Source organism: Westerdykella ornata (assembly GCF_010094085.1).
Source record: "Westerdykella ornata strain CBS 379.55 unplaced genomic scaffold EI97scaffold_42, whole genome shotgun sequence".
Lineage (NCBI taxonomy): Eukaryota > Fungi > Ascomycota > Dothideomycetes > Pleosporales > Sporormiaceae > Westerdykella > Westerdykella ornata.
In genome coordinates this window covers 111781-125987 of record NW_022986892.1, presented here as the reverse complement: position 1 = coordinate 125987, position 14207 = coordinate 111781, and the positions used below count along the sequence as shown (strand labels likewise).

Below are 14207 nucleotides of genomic sequence, written 5' to 3'. Positions count from 1 at the left end.
GTGGAGGGTGGGGAAGGGGAGAGGTAGGGGAGTGGGAGAGAAAGAGAGGAAATGTATAGCTTATGTATCCATGATGCATATTATGACTCTTCAACGCTGACTCGTGCCGCTGTTAACGTGTGTGTTGTGACGATGGATGGGCCTGGGTGGTAGTGGGTTGATGGAGGTCAGGTGGTGTCCACGTGCCCCGACCGTGTCCATGAATGTTGGGCTCACGTGAGTGGGGTTGGGGTATTTAAGCACTGGGCTTCGCTGCTCTGTGTGCTCTTCTCTGTTTCCCTTACAACAGTACTGCTTCTTTCCCTTGTATTCTAAAACGATAGAATGCGAACAGATGGAGTGGAGGGGTTGTTTGTGTGTTTTCGAGAAATCATGGACAGGCGAGCTCATGTAAGAGATTTTTTGAGAAGTGGGAGGGATGGCGCGTGTGTGTTTATGGTGAGAGGGGTGTGATGGTGGTGGTGATGGTGGTGATGCTGATGCTGATGACGGCGGCGATGACGGGAATGAGGGCGGTGGTGCTGCTGGTGATGATTGTGGTGTTGATGGTGGTGATGATAGATAGTGATGATGTTGTGAATTAGGACATTCATGGGAATGACGGTTGGGTAGTGATGGTATGAGAAATCCAAACCGAAGAGAAAGATGAAAAGAAAGAGAGGCAACGGCGGTCATGTTCTCAAATATCCGTTCATGTTTTGCGATGGCATCTGCAGCGAACGGAGATTACGTGGCCGGTGCAGGGTGCGTGTGCGTGCATGAGCGGTAGGGTACGGTTATATAAACTGTTGAATCGAACCTCGTCTGTAGGACTGCAACTGTGAGCTCTTTTGCTTGTTTAACCTAAAAGGGTGATAGGACCAGAATATGTTGGTTGCTGGGGAGTTTTGTGTAGGTGTCTGAGATATGCTTGCATAGGCTGGTTGGGTGGGTAGGGCATGTTTGTTGGGAATGGTGATGTTGATGATGGTGGTGATAACGATGATAATGTTACGAACTATCGCTGTAGTATGCATAACAATAGCAATTCATACAGGAAACCCCAAGACGTCGAAAAACTGAGAACCCTGGGAAGAGTAGAGGGAGAGAGACAGGCAACGGTGTGCATGTTTTCGAATCCCCGTTCATGTTTGCTACCTATTCCCTATGTAATCCGTTGTATAATTTAACCTACGAAAGCCGTCACTCCGCTTCTCCGCACCAGCGAGGTGTGGAGAGGCAAACGAACAAGTTGGTGGGGTGAGGGCGTATATAATGCGCTGGAATCGGACCTCTACCTTTAGAACTTTTCTTCTGTAGCATTTTTTGCGTGTTTCTTTAAAAAGACATCCAACCCGATTTCATGTTGGTCCGTTGCTTGGGCGTTTGGAACATTGCTCGCGAAGCGCGTTTTGTTTGCTTGGAATGATGGTGATGATAATGATGATGATAATGATGATGATAGTACAGCGGCAATCGGTATTGTGATGTCTAGGGAAAGCAAACACATATAAAAACCTCCTCATAGCTGTTAGCCCCTTCTTTCCTTCCCTTCCTCTAAAGATTCGGTTTGTTTTTCCGCATTGTCAAAGGAATGAACGAAGGGAATGGAGTAAGCGCTGTGGGTGGGCGAGAGACGGGGGTGTGAACAAAAATTGCCGCATGTGACGTGCATTTTGCGTAGGAGTAGGCGGGGGAAGAAACGGCGCTGCGGCGGCGGCGGCGGCGGTGGTAGTGGTGATAGTGATGGTGGTGATAGTGCTGATGATGACGATCTATAGGTTGTGGACATATGATCAACACTACGAAACTAATCGCATGTTTTCGTATCCAACACCGTTATGTCCCGCGCCCTCTCATACTCAATGCCAACGTATCACTGGTGGTGAGAATACGTATATAAGACCCGCAGTTTCGCACCTCCCTCTCCTGTTGCTCCTTGCTACGCAGGGATTCCTTTATTTGCTTGTTTGTTTCTAAAAGTCCGACCTAATACTCGATGTGAAGGAGTGTGTTGTGTCTTCTAGCGTTAGGAAGAGATGTGCTGGAAGTGGAAAAAAGTGCGCGTGGAGTTATGCTATTGGTAGTAGTGGTGGTGGTGGTGGTGGTGATGATGGTGATAATCATGAAATGTTTACCGCAGCGTGCAAGGTATTGAAACATTTTCAGTCGTCATGTCTTAAGTCAACCGTGCAACAGACAGCGGGAGCTAGTTGTAGAGCAGAGGTATGTATATAAACTCGAGCTAGGTACGTTGAACTTCTTCCCCTTCTATCCAAATCCGTTTCTTTCGTTTCTTGCATGTCCTTGAAAACAGGTCTCGAGTTACGCATGTGGGGCCGAAAAGGTAGTCCTGTACTCTTGATGGAACGTGACTACATAGGCGGGATAGCACGGCGGGTGCACCTCGAGTTTCGTTGGTATTGATGATGATGATACTCATCATCTCGAAGAAACTAGTCTGCAAAACACATATTCTTAATGCCTTCCTACTCGCATGGAGGCAATATAGCAGCGAGGGAAAGGGTATATAAACTACTCTCAACTTTGCAGGACTATCTTCGTTCTTTCTTTTCCTTTCCTTACAATACCTTTGCAATTTGCCATTCCCTTCTAAAAACCGGCCAAGTGGGCTCATGTGGTGTCGACTCTGTTCGTGGGAATCTAATCTTGGGTTGCTTTGGTTGTGGGATTTGAGAATATGTTCGGAGTGATGGTGATGTGCAGCAGTTCCGCCTGTGGTTGACTAAGGCGGTGAGAGGGACACGTTCGTTTACTTCCTTCCCATCCAAAGTCTTAGTTTCGCACTCATGTACAGCGACGACATGCTACCAATAATCGGACTCTTTAGGGTATCTATCCGCTAGCTACTCGGAGGGGAATAGGGTATAAAAGATTCTCTTTTATTTCCCTGTACGATTCTTTTTACAACTTAATTGCTTCTCTTCTTAATCATGTTCTTTTTCCTTTCTTCTAGACCCCTGGATGCATTTAGGGCACGCAGAAACCAGGGAGGAAAATAATAGGGATAAGGAGATTTCAGCGGTGGTAGAAGAAACGATAACGGTAACGGTAATCAGAGGGATGTGTTGGCTTCACTACTCTAAAAATCCTCAGGTTCGTGTTTCTGCGCGGGGAAAACATGCAGTTAGCTACAATTTCAACTCTCTCTTTATTGCAAGCACCCTTGCTACGTTCGGGTCACGAGCAACATCTAATATGCAGTATAAATCGCCGATGTACATAGACTCCTGTTTCCCCTGCTTATGCCATTATTCATGTCGTGCTTTCTCGACTTCTAATATCGATCAAGTGAAGAGCGGGTATGTTGGTGATATATTGCGGGATTGCCGCTAAGATTGCGGTTGCTCTAAACGCCTTGGAAGCCAAAATGCATCTAAATCTAGAAAAAGGAAGTAGATGGTACAAAAAACCCCTTACTTCGCTGCTTCCTACATTCCTTGTTGTTGACGACTTTATTATCTATTTTTCTATCTCGAATGAGAAAAGTGCAAGATGATGTTCTTCTATCCTCCCTTCCTACAAAGGGGCTCGATAACCTAGTATAAAGAAACGCATAAGTCTGGATATTCGCAAGCGTAGTGATGCTGATAACTATCAATGTCTAGTAGCGTTGCTATTCCGCGGTATTATTTATTCGAAACTGCTGCATGTTGCGGGCTTCAACCCTTGGCCGCAGCGCTTCAGAACATATCCCCCACCCCTGAATTCTTTTAAGTGGGTTGCAAAGCGCTTTCTGAGAACGAGAATTTTTTGTACACGCAAGCGAGACATGCTCCTAACAATAGCGGGGCTAATCTAGGAAGACACGAAATTCCCAATCTATAAGGTACTGTGGAACTCCCCATTCACTCTTGCTTTCCGTTATCTGTAACGTAAAACCCGGCAATGACTGGGTACGTCCGCTAACTGAGAGGATTAACTTGATCTGATAACTGACCAGAATCTGCCAAATTAATAGGAGGTGGGTGTATTTCCAGCGCTAGTGTCGCAAATGAAGTCCAACATTTGACTTCCAAACCAGCCACTCCCACATTCCATCCCCTCCTCCCCTCCCAGACGCTTTCCAATGTTATTATCCCACGAGACCTCTTCCCCCCAACTAACAACCCTTTTTCTCAAACTTGCAGCACGCCCAACACGCCTATCCATAATCATCAGTTCCTGCTTCAAACCCCGTTCACCACAGAATCTCCACTTACACCGCCACCGGGATTATGCGCCCGCCATCCCTCGCCGCAGCTCAAGACCTCCGGACCCGAAGCGCAAATCTTAGTACACAGAAGGGCCTCGGGTGTCTTCGTGGGTTGGACGGGGAGCGCTGGGTAGGTGAAGGACTCGGGGGCGGGAGGTGAGGCGGCTGTGATTGGGGAGAAGAGTAGGAGGACGAGGCTGGAGATGAGGGGGGCTTTCATCTTGTTGTGTTTCTTGAGTATGGAAATGCTTGATGGATGGTTCTCGTCGATGTTGGAGCTTTGGGGCAGTGGTGAAGTGGAGGCTGGGTTCCCTGGGGAGAGGGAGATGAGGAATCAGAAACGCGGATATGCAGTTGATCAGTTACGACAAGACGGAGTCGTTAGATGGCACGCTTTTCCGACTTATAGGCACCAATAGGTGCCGGAATTCGGCGCCTAGCTTTATATATTAGCTCAAGTTCTTGCACCTTTACCTCCTTCAGCTACGAAGCTTGAGCTGCATGCATCATTTGTGCAACCTGTTACCTCCCTTGAGATCAAAACGAGCGATGCGAAGAATTCCAGAGAACCGCTTTTTAATTTGCTTTACGAATACGGGCGCTTGGCGGGCTTGGGGGGAACGTGTTCTTTGGAGAGGCGGATAAATCGGTTTTGGGACATGACAGTACGCGTGTACGGTACTTAGTATATACCTCTGCCTATATAATTGTTTAATATGAGGACGAATTCATCGCAGTACTTGTATTGAACTATCAATGAGCTATCAACGTCTAAGATATGGAGACGGCATCGGAGGACTGGCAAACCCTTTGGAGAGCTAGGCGCGTCAATGACGACGCTCACGTAACGGAACAGAAGGTGTAGTCGTGTTGAACGTGGAGTACAGCTGAACATTTGCCTCCAAGAAGTTTGTCCATCGTTGCAGGTGCTCGGCTCCCAGGGCTGCTCCAAATCCCGCATCTCACCGATCATGACATCTGGCTCAACCGTCAGCTGTTTTCCCGAAAAGGAGACAAGAAAAGGGAGGAAGGCATGAAAATCCTACCCCAGCCGCCTGGACATGCATGAGTCCCCCTGCATTTCTCGTTCCCATTCCTCTCCCTCCCAAAACGTGGATCTCTTCCTGGGACCTCGAGAATAGATTCACGCTCGGGAATGCAGTGAAGTTCACATATCTGATATGTGTAGTTTGTTGCCCTTCTCTTGTAAGGTCCAACTATTAGTGTTAATAGTACTATGAATTCGGGCCCATGCCCACGCCCGTACCGGCTCTTGAGCCAGTATTCTTCAAATGCGCGCTGCTACCCCTGAAGAGGCTCTGCCAGATGAACGCCTCGCTAAGCAACAACTCAATGTCTTTCTCCGTCCAGTCCCGCGTTGGCAACGCTTGCAAAAACATCATGATCTCTTGGAAGTCCATCTTGCGCAACTGGTCCGACCATTTCACAAGAAACGCGGCACAAACATAGAGATGGAATGAGGAGAAGCCATCCTCTTCGGCCTGCAAAACGTCAGCAGAATTCCTTTGTGAGGATCACAACGAATATGATAGTAGCTTACAAGATACGTATCCCACATCCTTATGGTGTTTTTGACTGATATCTCGCGCATCAGGAGGCAGTTCATCCATCGGAAACTGAACTGGATAAACTCTACTCCTTCGTTCTGCAGGTGTTTCGCAAGGGCGTCGTCTATCCGCGTAGTGAGATCCCGAAGGCTCGCTACTTGCCGCTGTATGCCAGGTTGGTGAGAGATGTAGTTATCCTGGATTCCATCCAGTAGCTTCGTCAGACACCAAAACGAATCGGCTTCCACAGCATCAAGCACTTGTTTCGGCAATTGTCCGGGGTCCATTCCGGATTCAATATCTGGGTCCGATATATAGGCGCCCAAGAACACCTGCCAGAACGGCGTGACAAGGTCGTTGATGCCTTGCACGTAACCGGATGCTGGATGCCGTATGGCCCAAACATACAGTATACGCTCCAGTGACCTTTGGGTAGCCTCATAGCTGTACAGTTCCAAGTGCGGATTGGTCCGTGGTACATCGATACTGATCTGATGCCAGATAGCCTCGTCCAAGCCACGACCACGTCCCCGGTTTGCGGATGATGCGCCGGCCACGCCTACCGCAGAGCTTCCAACGTTCCCACGCTCGAAAGCTTGCCGAACCCCTTCCAGATACTCCTTTCGCTTCCTATCCAAGGCAGCCACCCTTCGTTCGCTGCTAGTTGGCAGATAGCCTAACAGGACCTGCCATGCCATGGCCCGTACTTCGGATGGAATTCCCGACCAGGCAGAGTCTCTCAGCTCGGGGAGAGATATCGTGCTCGTCTGTAGTATGCGCTTGAACTTGTTGATTCGCGATATTCGTGCTGAGTGCTCTTCTCTCTCCTTGTCGGTCGCTGTCGGAGGCAGAGTTGGGTGTGATATCAGATGCAAAGAGTTTGCGGGGTCTCGTAGTATCTCCTGATATTGCGGTCGCAGTATCTTCCCTTCTGACTTCTTTGCCGTGGGATAATTGGGTACACCTCGTTCCTCGGCGATGTCGCCGCTATCAACCGTTCGCCACGGTGCTGTTGCGGTGCCATTCCTGCTTCCAATACTGCCTGTACCAGATTGGTCCTTTTCCCGTTGTGAAGCTTTCCGTCTACCCTTTCGGCGCATAGTTGCTATACTGGGTAGTCCGAACTCGTCCTCATCGTCCTCGAACAAGGCATCCGCGTCGTCATCGTCGTCATCATCCCAATCCTGGTTCGTGTCACGTAGAAATGAACTGTAGCGATTACGCGTGGGCGGTGGGGAAGAAGTAATACTGCTTGTTCCATGCGGTGCGGTGCTTGGATCACGAGCCTGGCCTGACACGGGTGGAGTGCGAGGGCGCTGCGATGAGCCAGACGCAGAACTTGAAGGATCAGTCTTTATGGCACATGTAGATGGAGCTGAGAAGCTAACGTACAGCGAATCGAATTTCAATATATCTGCATGCGAGTAGGATGCGCCTATGATCTTCTTGCTCTCGTATGGTTGCGTGGTGTTCGAGGCAGCCCGCCAAAATGGTGATGCAGAACTGGAGGGTGGTCAATTACAGCAGTCCTCGGCCTTAGAAGAACGTTGCACGCACGAAGAGCGGTCTGGTGAGGCGGAGAGCGATGTTAGCGTGGGGCTTTGCGGTGGTGATTGTAGACTCGACGATGAATAACTACGAACCAACCTGGACCATTTCCTGATTATGCCATCAGCGGAAATACATCAGGCCACTTCACAGAGAACATACCTGCTGCTGCTGCTTTTTAGAGGCCATTCTCGTGGAGGTTTGGGTTGCGCCCAACCCGCGCCTTTCACTTCTGGAGATCCTGCCCCCAGCGTTTCCCCGGACCATCACAGAGTCGGCTGTTGGATAGCGCCAAGCCCGAGGCGGCGCTAGGCCGGTAGCGTTTTAGCTTTTAGCTTCTGGCCATCTCCTCACCTAGTTCTGCTCAACCACTCCTTCATAGACACTATCACTTCCCACCCGCGCGTCTTCTCTGTCCCTCGACATCATTCCATTACGCGGTGGTTATTGCGCGACCATATTGACGCGTAACTTACAGTTCCGACTGGTCGCACACGTGCTTCAGGAGGGCCTTTTTCGTACCTTCAGCAAATCTGGATAACAGCAGAATGACCGATCCCGAAGAGCTTGACGAGGATCTCTTCGCCGATCTGTAAGCTTATCTCACTTCAAATCGTCGACAATATCCGCTGACAATACTCGCAGGTATGAAGGTGATGACACTGTCCCTACGAAACCCAGCCAGCCAGCTCCGACAGCACAGCCCGAGCCACCTGCCGTTTCCAGTGCACCGCCTGCCGATAAGCCCTCTTTGACTACACCAACGACGGGTGATGGTGGTGAGAATGGAAGGCAATATGCTCAAGATGGCGCTGCCTTGGGGGAATCGACAAATGCAGCGGGGACGGAGTCGCATGCTGCGGCGCCTTCACATGAAGGCAATAATCGGCCGTACACCAGCGTTGAGCAGGATGACGATTACGGTCCAATCAACGTCAAAGAAGACGGGTAAGTCGAATGTAATTGCTGCGCTGTTTGTTCTTTCTCCAGGCCTTTATGGTCAAATATACTCGTCATCGAACATGGCCATGCGCCATCTGCTCGACACGCACAGAGCTCTTTGAACGCTTTTCGAGCAGGAGAGGGCCGATGCCGTTACTAAAGCCTGCGTTCTGAGGAAGACTGGGATTCTGTAGATGAGACGAAGGGAGCAGTTCGCGGTTGGTCAAGATTGCGGTGGTCCTTGAAGTAGGATACGTTCATGTGGCAGCCGCCACGAGGCGCATACGGGAAGGCGGAACTGTTCCGATTGAATTATCAGCCAGAAACATATATTTCGCGACTATGGGGCTCTGAGCGCAATTGTCCCTGCTCTACTTTGACCACATTACGACCTCCACATCTGGCGCGGTTGGGTCGCTCCACCGTTGGCGGTCAGGATAGTGGCAGCATCCAGTCGATATATACCTAGCTAGGTACTTTAGAGCATACCAAGACGCAGGCAGACGATAGCACTTCGGGAGTGTGGATGGTTATATCTACTCTACTCTCGAGTCCGTAGCAAAACAAAGACGAATCAACGGAACCACAGTGTGCCTACCGCCAGGGCTGCTTGCTTCGATGTGGTATGGGTCTCGACATTGCATCGATTCGTCCCTTTTCGAGGATACTGCGATATTCTGGCAAAGTACTGCTCTCCTACGACCCGGCAAGCCAATCTGCCCACGTCCTGCATGAGTCTGAGGTCGATATCCAGCAAGTGGCATTACTTCTCTTCACAGTCACTGCTACGGACGACAGCTCAGAGCGAATCGCTCCGTCACTAGACCACGCGCATCACTGCACCCTGGACCTGGGCAACAATATCCTTAGGACTTCACCTACGCCTCTCGCCAGCCATGCCTTTAACTGCCTTGGATGGTTCAACTAGTCAGGCTGCGTCAACACACCCTGCTACTCCAAATGGATCACCGGACTTTTTGCACCAGGACGCCATTACTATCTCCACTATCTCCCTTTCACTTCTATACGCTATATTGTCTTTGTCTGAATTTTGTTTCTCTCTGAAATGGTTTTGCTAATTTCCCTTTACTACAGAAAGATGTTTATCGGTGGCCTTAATTGGGAAACGACTGAACGTGAGTGCCTACGTCTGATGCTTGATATCAATTATCTGACTTCATGTCCAGAGTCATTGAGAGATTATTTCTCGCAGTTTGGTGAAGTTAGCGAGTGCACCGTCATGCGGGACAGCACTACGGGCCGGTCGCGCGGCTTTGGTTTCCTCACATTCAGGGATCCGAAATGCGTGAACACCGTTATGGTCAAAGAGCATTTCCTCGATGGAAAAATTGTGAGTGTTCATTATCGACTCGGCTCAACTCACGCCAATTCAAATGTCTCCAGATTGATCCAAAGCGTGCTATCCCGCGAGAAGAGCAGGAACGGACCAGCAAGATCTTTGTCGGTGGAGTCAGCCAAGAAGCTACTGAAGAGGACTTCAAGAACTTTTTCAAACAATTTGGCCGAGTCATCGATGCAACCCTTATGATGGACAAGGATACAGGCCGACCGAGGGGATTTGGATTTGTTACATTTGAAGGCGATGCCGCTGTGGAAGCGACACTGAAAGGCAATCTGCAAATTCTAGGGAAGCCTATTGAGGTTAAGCGCGCTCAACCTCGGGGAAATATGCGAGAGGAAGAGGACAAGAAGTTCGGGCGTGGCAAGTTCGGCGGAAGACATGACGGCGGAGGGTTTGATAATCAGCAAATGCAGAACCAGGAAGCTGGAACAAATCCCCAAGGCATGACACCAGCGATGATGGCGCAGTACTGGCAACGCATGCAACAATGGTTCAGGCAGGCACAGCAAAACTTTGCGGCTCAACAAGGCGGGATGGCGAACCCCATGGCAATGGGAGCGATGGCCCCTCAGATGAACCCAGCCATGATGCCCCAGATGATGGCTGCCATGAATCCGCAGGCTGGAAGCCCGCTTCCTCAAGGCCAGATGAACCCGATGATGCAAATGCAACAGATGCAGCAGATGCAGATGCAGCAGCAGCAGCAAGGCGGAGGTTATGGTGACGGTTCAAGCATGATGGGTCCCGGGGGAAACAGGCCCGGCTACAATGCACAGGAACAGATGGCCTTTGAGCAACAGAAATATGAGCAGCAGCAACGTCAGATGCACCAGGGTTATGGCGGCCAAGGGGGTCCAACCAGCTGGGAAGGCATGTATGATGACATCCCTCAGCCGTCTATCCCCGCAGGTCCGTCTGGTCGTGCGAGCCAAATCCCGGGCCATGGAGGTCGTGGAGGTGGTGGTGCAGGTGGCTACAACCGTGGGCGTCAAGGATCCTCCCAACCCCCTACTCAACCCAGCAACGCCCCGCTCAACGCTCCTACTGGCCCTCGTAACGCTGGAAAACCTGGGGCGAATTATCGGGGTGGTGGTAGGCACGGTGGTGGTTTCCGTCACAGCCCCTATGGAGGTGGACCCCGGCATTAACCTTCCTCGCACGCTTCCGGGAGCAGCACAGGCATAGGCACGGTCATATGAGTTGGATGCAATTCAGGATGCCGAATCAATGGGGTTGTTCAATGCTCCGGCTTCTGTCACCTGTACATGGATCTGCTAAGGGGTGGAGGGACGTTCGGCACGCCGGCAGCTGAGGGCTCTGGTGGGTGCCATATTGAGAGAAATAAATGTACGATAGCACTGGCTCTATACCAGCTTTTCTAGGTGTAACTCTGAGTTATTATCCCTTTATTCCTCGTCAGCTGTAAGAGTGAAGCAATTCTTAAGAATGCAGAATGATCATCAGATGTTTGGGTGTGACTAGTCTGGGATGGTATAATGACATACCTACCTACATGTATGAGACATACTCGATATTGGCCAGAGAGCTTCAATAGACTTGTGATTTTCATACGTTATTCTTCACAATAGGTTCACCATAGGGAGAGGAGATTACAAATGCTCCGGCTTACCAAATCATTTTGGGCATATTTCTCAACACCACAGTAACCTGGCGCTGCTAGAATGGTTCGTAGGACAGAAGACCTATATACTATAATAATCTGATACAGCAGCGCCAGAAGCGCATGCTTGCAATCCTCCTCCTTTGTGTTGGACCGAAGAAAGACCATTGTCTTTCATACCTAGTCGGCACGCTGTGCAAGTGCCAAGACTAATCTGACTAAGCGGCGCTAGCGTGGGCGGAAGCCGCCCGGGCGTGGCAAGATACTTAATCCCCACCTCCTCCGAGACCTTCACCACACCACCCCCACGACATCACACGACGCCGCGAAGATGTCATCCTGCGTATTCTACCGATTCAAGAACTCCAAGGATCGGGAGCGTATCTTCTTTGATGGAAAGTCCATCACTGTCTTTGAGCTGAAGCGCGACATCATCAAAGCCGCCGGTCTAGGCGATGGGTCCGACTTCAACCTTCACCTATATCCCGTAGAAGATCCCGACGCTGAGTACGAGGATGATACCACGATTATCAGCCGGTCAAGCGAAGTAATAGCGATTCGGAGACCAGCGCCACGAGGACATGGACGAGCCGCTCGATACGTGGCAGGACGCGCGCCGGTTCGAGCTCTCAAGAAGACCGACTCCTCTACGCCAGCCGTCAGCTCCACAGCCAGCGGTGCTCTCTCTGAGCAAGATGCAGAAGCAGCTTTCCTAGCAGAGTCTGAGCAGGCTTGGCAACAGCAGAAGGAACAACTGTCACATGCGAAACCTGTCTACCATAAGAAAAAGCCAGTCAACGTCCCTGCGCACGACCCTCCGCCCGGCTATGTGTGCTACCGATGCCAGAAGAAAGGCCATTGGATACAGGTGTGCCCCACGAATGACGATCCCGATTTCAAACCTGTTGCCAGAGCGAAACGTACCACAGGGATACCGCGTTCTTTCCTCAAGACAGTCGAAAAGCCTCCCGAGGGCGATTTGGAGGATGCTCGCGGAGTCATGCTCAATGCGGATGGAGAGTACGTAAAGGTCATGGTGGACACCAAGAGCTGGGAAAAGTTTCAACAGAAGGCGACCGCAGTCAAGGCGCAAGCCGCGAGCGCTGACGCAGACCAGAAGGAGATGGAGAAGAGAGGCTTGTTGTGTCCAATTGATGAGCGCCTTTTTAACAATCCAGTAAAGACCCCTTGTTGCGAAACAACGTATTGCCATGACTGCATTGAGAATACTTTGTTAGACCGCGATTTGGTTTGTCCCAACTGTGAGAAGGTTGGCGTTATAATTGAGGAGCTCGTCCCTGACGAGGACATGGTAGGCAGAATCAGAGATTATGAAGCCGAGAAGGCGAGGGAGAGGTTGGAAAAGGAACGACAAGGCAGTGAGGAAGTGAAACCAGATGCAAAGCCCTCATCTCCTTCTGAAATGGAAAGCAATGTTCCCGTGCCCACTATCACTGATGACGCCAAAGCCAGTGACGCTGTTCGAACCGGATCAGAGTCTCCGGCGCCGAACAGCAATAACACAGAAAAACCTGCGCCCATTCTGCCATCTCCTCACACTGTTGCAGCAAAACCTACTTCTAGCTCCACCCCCAATCCCAATGGTAACGGTTCCGATTCTGACACTTCGACAACGTCGAAAAAACGCAAAGAAGCACCAACCGAGATACGAGCACCGACGGCTCCGAAAGCGATGCGGTTGCAGAAAGAACAACAGAGTCGCCAGACTCAGGATCAGTCTTCCGCCGTCGAGAAGAGTTTTATTGATTCGATGGAGGCGCTCAAGAATATGCCCAGCAATGCGGCTATGATGCCCAATATCCCGATGCCTCCAATGCCCATGGGTATGCCAGGAAACCCTATGATGGGCATGATGAATCCCAACATGAATGCGATGAACGCCATGAATCCGATGGCCAACATGAACATGAACGCTTACGGCAACGTCAATCCGGGGTGGAACAACTTCAACAACGGGTACCCCAACCCGAACCAGTTCAACAACATGGGCTTCAACGATCAGATGAACGGTTACCCTAACATGGGCTACGGCAACATGGGTGGCATGCAGGGAAACATGCACGGCGGCTACAACAATGGCGGATGGGGCAACCAAGGTTACAATCAGATGGGCTATGGCAACCAGGGAGCTCAGCAAGATGCGTACGAGCGCAGGCCGCTGAATCCGCATCGCTCGCAGAACAAGAATCGCAAGCAGCGAAGTGCCGATTTCCACTACGTCCATCAGTCTTGAACGAAGTGGTCGCATTTCTTGGGCGAATCGGGGGCATGGATGGAAGTTGACTTTGGACTGGGATTCTTTCGTCGAGGCTGGAATGGATCAGCTTTTTCGTGCTTTCGGAATCTATGCATCATATGGCAGTACTAAGGAGCAGTGTTTAGTGCTTTTGATTTGTTTTGGAGGTACAATGGCTTGGGATGGGTTGGAATTCGAATTCTCTATGTATATAAATACCCTCAGCATCAATGAACGGTCATCTCCTCATCTCCGTGCCGTTGTTGAGCAGCACAGGGACTTGGGTCCCCTGCAACCTGAGTGCCGTGCGTACGCGAAGTTGCTTCTGGATGTTTGTCTTCCTAGGCGGTGTTTACAACAAAAACAACGAAGGGACTAGTATGTGTTATAACGTTCTCATTAGTGCCACACCCGTCGGTGAATGCTTTCTCTTGTATGCGATCGCAGACTCTTAAGTTTCTGAGCCATCAATGTACGACATTTTACCGCTTTCTGTATTCACTGGAGCAAATGTAGACTTGAACCGCAACTCTACAGACTTATCCTGTCATCCCATTGTTCGAGTTACTGGAAATGAACAAAGATTGAGTTTTGCCGGACAAAGCGACACTTTCTTTGTCATCTCGGTTTTGCAAAGCTCTTGTACCGTGAGACGGCTAGTATCTCGTGAGGCTAGTGGTTGTTTCGGAGAAGAGGCTAAGAAAACGTGAGAC

At 50.3% G+C, this 14207-nt stretch overlaps 4 protein-coding genes across 4 annotated transcripts; 2 read left to right on the top strand and 2 right to left on the bottom strand.

Moving 5' to 3' along the window:
* Nucleotides 1–59: 59 nt before the first annotated feature.
* On the bottom strand, nucleotides 60–765 carry EI97DRAFT_233773 (uncharacterized protein). Its single transcript, XM_033793976.1, has one exon. The coding sequence runs from the start codon at nucleotides 673–675 to the stop codon at nucleotides 91–93; it is 585 nt and encodes a 194-aa protein (XP_033649739.1). The 5' UTR covers nucleotides 676–765; the 3' UTR covers nucleotides 60–90.
* Nucleotides 766–5430: 4665 nt separating this feature from the next.
* Nucleotides 5431–7500, bottom strand: EI97DRAFT_462204 (RabGAP/TBC; the record flags this gene model as incomplete). The annotated part of the gene is made up of 6 exons (XM_033801253.1): nucleotides 5431–5697; nucleotides 5757–7101; nucleotides 7156–7266; nucleotides 7321–7330; nucleotides 7407–7422; nucleotides 7474–7500. 6 exons carry the CDS (start codon nucleotides 7498–7500, stop codon nucleotides 5431–5433), a joined length of 1776 nt encoding a protein of 591 aa, XP_033649738.1.
* Nucleotides 7501–7679: 179 nt separating this feature from the next.
* On the top strand, nucleotides 7680–11025 carry EI97DRAFT_437188 (RNA-binding domain-containing protein). Its single transcript, XM_033799291.1, has 5 exons — nucleotides 7680–7903; nucleotides 7957–8259; nucleotides 9349–9389; nucleotides 9441–9604; nucleotides 9658–11025. Exons 1-5 carry the CDS (start codon nucleotides 7860–7862, stop codon nucleotides 10762–10764), a joined length of 1659 nt encoding a protein of 552 aa, XP_033649737.1. The 5' UTR covers nucleotides 7680–7859; the 3' UTR covers nucleotides 10765–11025.
* A 497-nt stretch (nucleotides 11026–11522) lies between these two features.
* On the top strand, nucleotides 11523–13741 carry EI97DRAFT_437187 (DWNN-domain-containing protein). Its single transcript, XM_033799290.1, has one exon. It carries the CDS (start codon nucleotides 11569–11571, stop codon nucleotides 13489–13491), a length of 1923 nt encoding a protein of 640 aa, XP_033649736.1. The 5' UTR covers nucleotides 11523–11568; the 3' UTR covers nucleotides 13492–13741.
* Nucleotides 13742–14207: the final 466 nt, after the last annotated feature.

What these genes read in the sequence shown, in the direction of transcription:
- EI97DRAFT_233773 (XM_033793976.1), bottom strand. Translation starts at nt 675, where the DNA reads ATGACCGCCGTTGCCTCTCTTTCTTTTCATCTTTCTCTTCGGTTTGGA.
- EI97DRAFT_437188 (XM_033799291.1), top strand. Translation starts at nt 7,860, where the DNA reads ATGACCGATCCCGAAGAGCTTGACGAGGATCTCTTCGCCGATCT. An exon ending in GAGGATCTCTTCGCCGATCT is followed by an intron (nt 7,904 to 7,956) that starts GTAAGCTTATCT and finishes CAATACTCGCAG; the next exon opens with GTATGAAGGTGATGACACTG. An exon ending in ATCAACGTCAAAGAAGACGG is followed by an intron (nt 8,260 to 9,348) that starts GTAAGTCGAATG and finishes CCTTTACTACAG; the next exon opens with AAAGATGTTTATCGGTGGCC.
- EI97DRAFT_437187 (XM_033799290.1), top strand. Translation starts at nt 11,569, where the DNA reads ATGTCATCCTGCGTATTCTACCGATTCAAGAACTCCAAGGATCGGGAG.